The 12,906-nt window shown below is 42.7% G+C and overlaps 1 protein-coding gene across 1 annotated transcript; it reads left to right on the forward strand.

The window, feature by feature from the left end:
- The first annotated feature begins 2,068 nt into the window (after positions 1-2,068).
- On the forward strand, positions 2,069-7,358 carry LOC137428578 (uncharacterized). The gene is made up of 4 exons (XM_078777314.1): positions 2,069-2,084; positions 2,216-2,308; positions 5,818-6,921; positions 7,003-7,358. The coding sequence occupies exons 1-4, from the start codon at positions 2,069-2,071 to the stop codon at positions 7,356-7,358; spliced, it is 1,569 nt and encodes a 522-aa protein (XP_078633440.1).
- Positions 7,359-12,906: the final 5,548 nt, after the last annotated feature.

Raw genomic sequence — 12,906 nt, forward strand, 5'->3', positions numbered from 1 at the left:
ATCAGCCAACATCACCGCTTTGCACAAAAAAGGTGCAAAAACAGATCCCAGCAACTACAGACCAATCAGCCTTCTCCCAATTATCAGCAAAGTCATGGAATCCATCATTGCTTCAGATATTAAATCTTTCCTCTTCTCCAATGGCTTGATCTCTGATCATCAATTTGGTTTCAGACCTGGTCACTCTACTCTGGACATGCTGCTTCTGCTTTCTCAACAATGGATGGAGGTCCTCAACGCCAAACAGGAAATTAGAGCTGTCTCCCTTGACATTTCACGTGCCTTCGATACGGTCTGGCACCCTGCTCTGCTCTCCAAACTCTCCTCCTTTGGTATCCATGGAAATCTCCACGCATGGCTGGCGGACTTCCTCTCTGGTCGTAGTCAACGTGTGGCCCTGAATGGGTTTCTCTCATCTCCTCTTCCTGTTCAGGCTGGAGTTCCCCAAGGTAGTGTTCTGGGCCCTGTGCTTTTTCTGGTCTTCATCAATGATCTCTCTGACTCTCTTGAAAATCCTCTCTATCTCTTTGCTGACGACTCTACTCTCTGTCGCTCCATTCCTCATCCCTCAGATCGGCAGTCTGCAGCCTCCTCACTCTCTGCAGACCTGGACAAAATCACAGACTGGTCAAACAAGTGGAACATGTCTTTCAATCCTGACAAATCTCACACTCTTACAATGTCTCTCCGAAAGGACCGACTGGACAACCCTCCCATCTACTTTCTCAACAATCCTCTCCAAGAAGTTCTGTCGCTCAAGCTTTTGGGTCTCACTATCTGCCATGATCTTTCTTGGGAAAACCACATTTCCAAGCTGGCCTCCAAAGCCAGTCGCCGACTGGGCATCCTCCGTCGTGCGAAGTCCTTCCTTGGCACACCTGAGCTCCTCACCACATACAAGGCTTTCATCCGCAGCTCAATGGAATACTGTTCCCCCCTCTGGGCTGGTGCTCCTGCCTCACACCTTGCTCGGCTTCACGCTGTTGAGGCCAAAGCTTTCAGAATCATTGGAATCTCCTGCGATGTAGTCAACGCCGAGGGCCTTTCACTCACTCACCGCAGGCAGGTTGGTGGTCTTTCTGTCTTCTACCGACTCCTCTCCGGCCTTGCTCCCCCAGCTCTCTCTGTGCTCTGTCCCCCAAATATTCCTTCAGGTCGCACAAGATCTGCCTGCAACCCTCTTCTGGTTAAACTGCCAAAGTCTAGGCTCTCTGCTCACCTTCACTCTTTCATTCCCCTTTTCTCCTGCCTCTGGAACAAACTCCCCCACTCCCTTCAATCCCACTCCTCCCTCCAGGTCTTTAAAACAGCTGTTCACCACCATCTCTTATCTTCCCCCATCGAAAACCTTGATCTTTTCTACCCCCGGTAATTCACCCCAGAGTCCTTGCAGTGTTCATATGTTTTAATCCTCTCCCACCTCCCCCGAAGTCCTCCCGATGTCCCTGCTCTCAAATGTTGTGTTTGTGTCCTTCCCCCTCTTCCCCCTCTCTTTTGTGTCCTTCCCCCTCTCTCCCCATCTTGTCTACCGCTCCCCTTGTTTTTTGTGTTTTGTGTGTCGGTTTGTCTTTTTGTGTGATTAATGTTAGCTCTTTCACGAGCCTCGATCTTGTATACAAAAAAAAAAAACAAAAAAAAAAAACCGCGACCCTTTTCTTTTTTTTAATGCAAGTTGTATTTTGTGCTGGGATCTTGGAAAAGGTCTTGTAAAAATGCTTTTCTTGTTTGAATTTAATTTATTTTATGATTATCAATTTATTTTCTTGTTATTGGTTTTCTTTTGATTATTTAATTGTATTTACTTTTTCTTTCTTTATTTATATTTACTTTTTTTTATTGTTCATTGCTCGTCAAAATAAAGTACATTTTGTAGTCGAAGTAGAATATCATTTTAATTGCCGAACTTCTTGATTATTTTCGTGTTTGTTAACGAGCCGGGTGTTGGCTTAACATTTAAGGTGGCTGACTTAAGATCTTCGGGTCCTGAGTTTGAGCCCCTGCCATGCCGTTAAATAACACGGGGTAGGTTGACTCAGCCCGTCATCCCACCGATGTCAGCAAAATTAGTATGTATATGCTTACTGGTAATCCGCATCAGCGGCACAGCCGCACTACCAACAGTTGTTTATTTAGTTGGAGGTTTCATCATTCCTTTTCAGTTTTGCATTCATTTCAACTCTTTCCTGAGATGGACATGAGATCACATTGTTTGCAGGTTCCCAGGATGCTTTGAGCAATGAGTGTGTGAAGCAGGAACCTTGTGATTCTCCTCGTATGGAGACAAAGAATGGTCCTCAGCTACCTGAAGGTAAGATCACATCGCACAGCTCCACTTGTTTTGTTTGATTAACGATGAAATGCTTAAATTCCGCATCATACTGAAGGATGGATCCGGTCATACAGGGTGCACCCACTCAAGCTTGCTTATGTAACGAGGGCATCTGTTGCATTTAAAGTACCAAGCATTTTTGATGTACCTTGTTTTTATGGTTGTTCCTCAGAATTGAGCAGGAACCTAAAGCTAAAGTTTTGAGATTGTTTCACACTGTCATAAATTATTAAAATTTCAATATCGATTAAGTTTTACAGTGCCTACAGAAAGTCTATGCCCCTTACAAATTTTTCACCTTTTGTTTCCTTATAGCCTGGAATTAAATGGCATTAAATCAGACTTTTCCCACCTTTATTTACACATCGTAACCTGCAAATTCTTCAAATTTCAGAAAATTAATTAAAAATACAGAACTAGAATATGTTGGTTGGATAAGTGTCCACCCTCCTGAGTTAATACTTGGTGGAAGCACCGTTGAGAGCAATTACAGCTGTGAGTCTGTTGGGATAGGTCTCTACCACCTTTGCACACCTTGATGGGATAATATTTGCTCATTCTTCTGTACAAAACTGTTCAAGTCACGTTGTGTGGGGAGCATTGACATTGATTGATGGACAGCAATCTTCAAGTCATGCCACAGATTTTCGATTGTATTTAGGTCGGGCCTCTGACTCGGCCACTCAAGGCCATTTATCTTTTTGTTCATTAGTCACTCCAGTGTAGCTTTGGCTGTGTGCTTCGGGTCGTTATCATTCTGAAAGGTGAACTTCCGTCCCAATTTCAGCTTTCTTGCAGAGGGCAGCAGGTTTTCCTCTTGGGTTTTCTGTATTTTGCTCCATCCATTTTCCCTTCTATCCTGACAAGTGTCCCTGCTGATGAGATACATCCCCATACCATGATGCTGCCACCACCATGCTTCACAGTAGGGAAGGTGTTCTTTGGGTGATGTGCTGTGTTGGGTTTGCACCAAATGTTACATTTTGCATTTAGGCCAAAAAGTTCCATCTTTGTTTCGTCAGATCACAAAACTTTTTGCCATAGCTTCAGAATCTCCAGAGTGGATTTTTGCATACCTCAAACGGGACTCAAGGTGGGCTTTTTTGAGTAATGGCTTCCTTCTTGCCACCCTACCATATAGGTCAAACTTGTTGAGTGCTTGGGATATTGTTGTCACATGCACACAGTGACCAGTCTTTGCCATAAAGGCCTGTAGCTCTTTCAAAGTTGCCATTGGCCTCTTGGTGGCCTCTCCGATCAGTCTCCTCATTGCTTCGTCATCCAGTTTGGTGGGATGGCCTGATCTAGGCAGGGCCTTAGTGGTACCATACGCCTTCCACCTCCACTTCTTAATGATTGTTTTGACTGTACTCCAAGGGATATTCAAGGCCTTTGAAATATTTTTATACCCATCCCCTCATCTTTGTCGAGGCCGATCTTCACAAGGCCCATGACACCTTTCGGCCGAAAATCCTTTTAACTGTCGCTTTGGTAGTTTTACAATGAAGGGATTACGTATAGGAGTGCATAGTGATTGTGAATATAACAGCTCCGAGCCGTCTTTGCCTTCGCATAGCAGTGAGTACCAACATGGTGGCCGTAAGAATGGAATCTGCCTTCAAACTCCCTCACCACCCAAAGTCCTCAACCAGACAGAACACTCTCCTCCACATTTATTCCCATTTTCCAAAGCAAAAGACGAAATTGTCACATCGTCATTACATATTTAGTCTTTACCCCATTTAAATAGGGGAATATTTAACTCTTTTTATGCCATTAACTTTCTTTGTGTAAAGTGCAATTGAAGGAACAGGAAGTGGATGTCTGACAGGTCATGGTTTATTACGTTCGGTCGTTTGTCTATCCGTGTATTTTTTTTATTGAGCAATTTATTTATTGATTAAAATAGACTAGTGATTATGATAGCCTAATTGTGTTAATGAATGATCGGAAATTAATTATATTCTTCGTGAAGCATCTTAAATGCGAATGAAAGTGAAAATTGTGGGTGGAGTCAGGGCAGCTGTCCAAACAATCGGTAGGAAGGTGGGAAGGATTGTGGCGTGAAGGATTTGGAAGGATTGTGTTCGGATAGTTAAGGATGAGGATTGTTGCACACACACACACACACACACACACACACACACACACACACACACACACACACACAAACAAGCGTATTATTATATCGATAGATAATGGGCTTATGGATGTACAGGCTAATTTAAGATCAAAATGGAGTACGTTATGCTTCTTTTCTTTTTTTTTAGCTTTCCTGGAACCGAGTTCCGGAGAGCTTATGCGATGGCGCATTGTCAGTCCATAAACACTTGCAACTTCTTCTCCAAAACTGCTGATGGGATTGTGAGCAAACTTTGCACAAATTATATTTGGTATGTTGCAACTCAAGTTTGTTCACGGCATTAAAAAAAACATCGGCGTTTAACGGGGGCCAAATTGGATCCAGGTTTGATCCCCCACTTCTAAAATAGGTTTTTGCTCTCCTTTCCGAAACTACATACACAATGTCAATGAAACTTGACCACAGCCCTTCATCACCCGAGATCTACCAAAGTTTATTCACCGTATTAAATATAAATCGGTGTTTAAGGGGTGTGTGTGTTTGACCCCCTAAAATTGATTGTTACTCTCTTCTCCAAAACTACACACATAATTTTGATGAAACTTGTCCACAACCTTCATCACCCGAGATTCACCAAATTTTGTTCATGGCATTGGAAGAATCGTGGTTTTAGGGGATATACGCTGGGGAGGGGATGGGGGGAAGGTGGGAGGGGGGAGCTGCCCCATAAAATATTTTTTTGTTTTTTGGTTTTGTTTCAAGTCTTATTATTACGTTAGTATGATTATACATGCTACCCTGTCTTCTCGCAACTATTGAAATAGGTTTGAAATACCGTGATACTGTTTAAAATACCTTTATTCGGTGTAGTATACTGCTTTATTCTGCCAGGTGAGTGCCGAGGGTTATTGCACCTATTATTTTTGTTGATTCATGTCTCACAGCAATAGTGATTTATTGATGGTTTTCTGAATTGTCTTTGCAGAGAATAAATTGAAAATGGTTTCTTATTCCAAGTCAAGTTCCCAGTTGTTTGGCAGTGAAGTTTCTTTCAATCAGAACATGACGCAGACTTGTCAGGAAGTCAACAAATATGGGCGTCTTCTGACCAATAATAAAAATTGTATGAGGACATTCAAGAAAACTGAAACGAACGAGAAGCCGCACAAGTGTTCTGTTTGCAAGAAAACGTTTAGCTCGATAAAATCTTTAAAGAGATGTCAAGCAATCCACCAACGTGAGATGCCACACAAGTGCACTCTGTGCAGCAAGAAATTTTATTGGTTATCATCTTTGAAATATCATCAAGTAAAACACACGGGGGAGAAGTCTTATAAATGTCCTGTGTGCAGCAAGAATTTTGCCTCTTCATCAAGTTTACAAACACATCAAAAAATGCACACAGGACAGAAGCCTTATAAATGTGCTTTGTGCAGCAAGGATTTTGCTTTTGCTTCACATTTGATAAGACATCAAATAATACACATGACAGAAAAACCTTATAAATGTCCTGTGTGCAGCAAGCATTTTGCTCGTTCATCGTCTTTGCAAACGCATCAAAAGATGCACACAACAGAGAAGCCGTACCAGTGCTCTGAATGCATGAAGACATTTTCTCTTTTCTCCAACTTCAAGCAGCATCAAATGATACACACTGGAGAAAAGCCCTACACATGTACTGAGTGCAGCATGGTTTTTTCTTCTTCTTCCAATTTATCTCGCCATAAAAAGAAACATACAGGAGAGACACCCTTCCAGTGTTCTGTATGTAACAAGGAGTTCGCTCGAGCTTCACACTTGAAAAGACATCAAACAATACACACGGGCGAGAAGCGTTTCAAGTGTGCAGTGTGCCACAAGGCGTTTCCTCGTTCAGAAAGTTTATATACGCATCAAAAAATCCACCTTCCGAAACCCACAAATGGAGATAACAACCAACGAGAGAAGGCCTTCAAATGTTCTGTATGCACTAAGGCATTTGTTCATCGGTCAAAGTTGAAGCAGCATGAAGGAATCCACACGCGAGAGAAGCCTTACAAGTGTTCTGTATGTAAAAAGGCCTTCGCTGTTCTCTTAAATTTGAAGATTCATCAAAGGATACACACGGGAGAGAAACCATACAAGTGTTCTCTTTGCAGCAAGGAATTTACTCATTCAGGAAGTTTGTATACACACCAAAAATTACACACCGCTGAAAATCCCTACAAGTGTTCAGCTTGCAATTTGGATTTTACCCATTTATCACGATTGAAAATGCATGAAAGGATACACACAGGAGAGAAACCTCACACATGTCCTGTGTGCCACAAGGCATTTGCGTCTTCTTCATCCCTATATGTACATGAACGGATACATGCAGGAGAGAAGCCATTCAGGTGCTCTGTGTGTAGCAAGGCGTTTAAGTATGCTTCGTCTCTACGTGGACATAAAATAATACACACGGGAGACAAGCCTTTCGAGTGTTCTGGGTGCGGCAAAGTTTTTGCACACTCTTCATATTTATATGTCCATAAAAAAATACACACGGGGGAGGAGCTCTCATGTTCCGTTTGCAATAAGGAGTTTACCAATATCACATCATTGAAAATACATCAAAGAATACACACAGGAGAGAAACCTTACAAGTGTTCGCATTGCGGGAAGGCATTTAATCAGGTGGGACATTTACGTCAACATCACAGAATCCACACGGGAGAGAAACCTTACAAGTGTTCCGTGTGCTGTAAGGCATTTGCTTCTTCATCATATTTATGTGTACATAAAAAAATACACACAGGAGAGAGACCATACAAGTGTTCACTTTGTGGGAAGGCGTTTAATCAGTTGTCAACTTTACGTCAACATCACAGAATCCACACGGGAGAGAAACCCTTCAAGTGTTCCGTGTGCAACAAGGCGTTTGCTCATTCGTCAACTTTACATGACCACCAGAGAACTCACTCGTGAAAGAATCCATGCAAGTGTTCTGTCTGCAACAAAAACTTCACTGCTGTATAATCTTTATACATCAAAGAATTGTGGATACTTCCCCTGTCATTGTGGATACTGTAATATACTGAACAAACGTCTACACGTCTATTTCAGTAAAGGAGCGGGCTGAGAGAGAAACACAGACACTGCAGTACGACGCCATTACAGGACTGTTGTATTCCGCGCATGCGCAGCCTTAACGCTACGTGATTGCATCATTCACCACAATACTGCATTCCTCCCTCCTATATATGCAATTACAATTCTGATATAGCATTTGCATTACACCAAGAAACACAACCTTTGAATAAAATATCGAATTCGTTCCTCTTTTCAGTTGTTGTCTTCACAACAGTTGTTACAATTTGCGTATCAAAGGAACATCTCCTTATGCAACTTCCGTTCATTTACAAGCAATCAGCTGAAGATTAACCTCGATGAATGTTTAATAACTTTGAAACTGCAACAAACACAAAACTTACTTAAACCATCAGAATTTTTTTCAATCCAAAAAATATCCATACCCCAACTGTTGTGCAATTTGAGTTGAAGACCAACAGATCTAACCTGACAGGTGTTGGCGTCATGGTTACACCCTTACTGCCTATCAGTGAGGGTGAAACGACTGGTTTCTCCTTTACAACAGTTTTGTCCTCTCCTGGTTCTGGAATTAGATTTACCAGCTTCTCTGGAGGTTTTAAACCAACAGGAAGACTAATCGGTGGCATGTCTAGTCTGGGTTCTACTTGAGGCAAGTAATCTCTCTCTAACAGATTTGGTGTGTGTTCTCTGCGAGAATCGTCTGCGTGTACCAATCTGCGGTTATTTCCCGGTATCCTGACTTGATACGTATTCAGACCCTTAATTGACACAATTGTACCAGGTATCCACTTCTCTTTTCTTCCCCTTAAATGTCTAATACGTACTGGCTGATACATGTCACACTGAGGAATGCTTAGGTATAATCCGCCATGTTGAAATTTTGAAGCTATCTGCTTCTTTTCGACTTTTTGCTGTCGGCACGGTTGGACTAACGACAGTCGAGTTCTTGGAGTGCGTTTTAGGAACAGTTCTGTGGGTGTTAGCCCGGTTGTAGTGCGTGACGTGTTCCTATAATTCAGGAGTACTTTTGCTACCCTGTGTTGTAATGACGATGAATTATCTGATTTCTTGAACATTCTCTTGAACGTCTGTACGTTCTTTTCGGCCAATCCATTTGAAGATGGGTGGTATGGAGGACATAAGGTATGTTCAGTACCATTGGATTTCAAAAATGTGACATTCGTCCGCAATAAATTGTGGTCCATTACCTGAGACTAACTGTGTAACCGACCCGTATCTTGCAAATAAGGATTGTCGGACCGTGATCAAAGCAAAAGCAGTTGTGCTTGACATAGGGAGGACTTATAGCCATTTAGATTAGCTATTGTAGAAGTCCTTTTTATGGACTTCTTTATGATTGAAATCATTAACAATGTCTTTGTGAGTGAGTTTCATTCGCAGCTAAAATTGTAATTGGAAGCCTTTTTAATGCAGAGTACTAACAGAGACATGGGTGCTGTAATTTTAAGAATGATAAATTAAGCTACATTGGAACATGTTAAGAAATGTTAAAAGCGAGAAAGAGTTTATAATGAATGATAAAGGAAGATGCAGCTCACTCTGGAGCAAGAGCACTTTGGGAGAAGAATGGAAATGCTGGAATTGCGGGAATCAACAGGAACCTGTCTACAGAGATAAGTTCCATGCCCCCACTTCTTCTCCTCCTTCAGACTCGCACATTCTTTAAGCTACAAACTGTGAAATGTCTGGATGGCAGCGTCTACTTGTCTGGGATACAATGACCTATGATGACCTTAAAATACCCATCTGCTTCTCTTCACTATCTTCAAAGAACCCACACAACTATATCGTCGACAGAACTCTCGGAGTGAAAAGAGAACCTGTGTGGACGTCCACAGTGTATTGTTGTTAATGAAGTGTATGTGACTGTAATCTGTTTCAGCAAGCATTAAATAAATTGCCCTCAAGAACGTGGTATTCTCTGTCTCAGTCATCTTATTGAGAAGAGAAAATAGCTACAACACTATCTACAACCACGAGAAAGTTTTGACCTTTGACCTCCGCATAGTCAACGTGAATTCTCTGCCACGCTTCCGTAGCCCAAGGCCATAACAAAAGAGGAACACTTTCATTTGCGCGTCCTTTCATTTGTTACATGATCTGACCCTTTCTTTTATGTCCCCATCTACTCTTGGGTGACTTTCGTGAAGTTCACCGAGCATACGCATTTGTAACGGTGTAGGAACTACGACCCGTTGTCCCCACAACAAACATCCGTCATCGACTGACAGCTCGTCTAGACGCATGAAGTACGACTGTAACATTTTATCCGTACAATAACTCGGCCATCCCGATAAAGTGTACACTTTGGCAAGTACTGGATCTTTCGCCGTACACTCTGCAATTTGTTTTGCATTCATGGGTAACGAATCTACCATTGTTTTGAAAGCAACATTTTCCTCCGGATCTGCCGTACTTAGTTTGGAGATTTCTGACACTAAGAAAATATTTTCCCAATCTGGTTTGATTTTACTCAACCAATCTCTTCCAAATATACATGAACGTGTCCCCATTACCACTACTAGTTCTAACAACACCTCTGGGTTACCCTGGTATTTGACTGGTACCTTTACACAACCCAATATAGGAACAAATTCCCCTGTATAACTACGAAGAGTTAGGTTTGTATCAACCAGATGATACTTAGGTTCTTCCTATAAATATAAACAGTCTCTGAGATTGTTGAGCATGACAACCCAATATCCAGATCCATGGTGATATCACAATGTCTTACAGCCACCTTTACATTGATAGGTTTTACCTTATTGTGAGAGTTGTTGTGGAAATAAATTAATTGCGTACGTAATTTGTGTAAGTTAAGTGGATTTCCTTGAGCCTCCACCTGATGTGGCAAGCACTTAACTTTTAATTGCTTACGTAAGCGTCATAAATACTGTTACAGTCGCGAGACGACCGGGCCGGGAGCGTTCCAAATTCAAGGTGCCGAGCAAACGTCACCGAAGACGGCGATTGAACCCTCACTTTCCCACACCTTATGGAATGCCGTGGTTTTGCACACGGTGTGGAAAGCGGCCTTACCCCCACGAGATTTATGGACCTGAGTCTAGCCAAATTCGGTCTCGGATGATGCTAGGCCAATTGGTGAAAGGACGTACCGAACAGGTTGGAAGTAAAAACAAAATGTACAGCCTTTTATTCAGAAGGCACAGAGAAAGAGACGAAGATTTACCTTAACAAATATTACCTAATAATAACCCCGACTTGGCACCTTCACACTCTGACACACACACACACTCACAGGGACAAAGGACACTGGTTAAGGGCGTACCGATGTACATGCTGGGATTCCTCGCTGGTGCCCACGGGGTCTGGTGTGCGTGGCTCGTAGTTCGATCGTGAGACGTGCAGCCTGGATGAGGTAAATTCAGCGCAGGTGGGACGAGCTGCCACGCAGGCAGACAACTTCAGCTCAGGTGAGTCGTGTCGAAAGGCCAACGCTTGCAGGTCAGCCAGATGGCGCAAAAGATCGGCGCAGACGCGATGGGTGTCGGCCGTCGAACACAAAGGCCAAACACGTGTCGTGGAAGAAACGAAAAAGACAGGCGAGGTCTCGTCGTGGGCGTGGCGAAAAGGGGCAAGAGCTCAGGTGTGTCCTCGGTCAAGTCCAAAACGCAAGAGAGTCCAGGTGTGTCCTCCGTGATGTCCCATAACGTAAGAGAGTCCAGAGCAAGAGGTCGTGGTGTAGCGAAGTCTTAGGCTAAAGAGAGTGAAATTGCGATCCGCGTGGGCTTTTACCAGATCCGCCCACTCCCCTCAAAATGTTCCACAGCCTCCCATTGGCTGAGGTTTGCCGCATCATGGCGACGGGTTCCCGGCTCGCCATTGGTCACGTGGGCCATGCTTTTGGTCACACCTTCCTGCACATCAAAAGTGGCTTCTCCCAGCCACACAAGGGTTTGACAACCTGCCTAACTCAATGCATATTTGGTCTTTTTTTACTACACAATGGGAAGGGCTAATCTTTACATTCAATCAGACATAACTGACTAATACAGGCTACATGTTGTCATGCAATTGACTATAGGGAGTTTGCCTTTATGGCACAACCGCAACAATACATATATTAATCAGTGTTAACTGTATTCTATGAAATCTAACAATTCTAAACTCCTTTACCAAGGAAAACTCCAGGGCAGGTCGTAAATCCCTGCCTGCAGCTTTTACAACCCAAGCCAGGCTAACTGCCAGCCCAAACTGTGAGATTTTATGTTTCAGAGCCTTGCAGTCAAATCGGCAAGTTTGGAGAATAAAAGAGAAAGTCTCTTTTATTAAATATTGTATACACAAAGAATTAAGTTAAGCACCCCTACACAACGAATTAAGGTAAGCACCCCCTAATATATATTCTTTGTGTATATGTATACATTGGCATATATTCTAAGGTATGTGAGATCAAATAATGATTGGTATGACATTAGCAATTATCCATTGATGAAATGCAGATGAGTGCACTCGTAGGGTTGAGTTGGGTTGAGTAGTGATCCGATCACGTGGGTCCTACACACGTTATTGACGCAAAGATCGCTAGAGGTCTTCTCAGAACAATGACTGTACGTTAGAAAACATATACGTCATCCACACTGTCCGTGATGGACCTATAGCTCCATACTTAAATTGAGGTGAAAATATGCCTAAAATTCCCAAAAAATTTCACCTTAAATTATTCAGAATAAAATAATGAAAACGGCATGATTGTTATGTTTTTATGTGACCATAATATCACTTCTCCAGAAAATATAGCAATATCATGGGTATATTACACTGTTTTGACGACAACAAACTTGTAATGTGCGAGGTTGTAAAAAAACGGGGGGGGTGCTTAACTTAATTCTTTGTGTATATAACAACTAAATGCACTCTTTATATAACATATATTGTTGCGGAAACGGAGTACGGCGCTCCCCCTTAGCGGGGGGGGGGGGGTTAATCCCCCTTCTACTTGCACTGGCCGTCTCCGCTCCTGAAGCTGCCCAGCTCCCTTCACGAGGCAGGTGAGCAACTTCGCTCGAGACCGCGGACAAGATGTTATTTGCCGAGCGGATTAGCAGCCCGCGGCTCGAGCCATGAACAAAACTGAACCCGATTCTTATGCATTGGCCAAATCATGCCACAGGTATTCAATGGGGAAATCACAAAGACAAACGGATGTGAAGAAAGGAAAGCAAAGGTAGGAAGAACAGGGATTTATTATTAATTACTATTGTACAAAACCAAAAAAACCAAGGAGGAGGAAAGAAAACGAAAGTACGTTACAGAAGAGGAAGACAGTGCAATTCTACTTATCTATACAGTCTTACTTAAACCCCAGGGACAACACAGACAAACAGACGACATTCAGACTTACACGAATGGGAATGAATGGCTGGACGGAGAGGAAGGT

This window comes from Myxine glutinosa, chromosome 5, assembly GCF_964187855.1.
Source record: "Myxine glutinosa chromosome 5, kmMyxGlut1.1, whole genome shotgun sequence".
NCBI lineage: Eukaryota > Metazoa > Chordata > Myxini > Myxiniformes > Myxinidae > Myxine > Myxine glutinosa.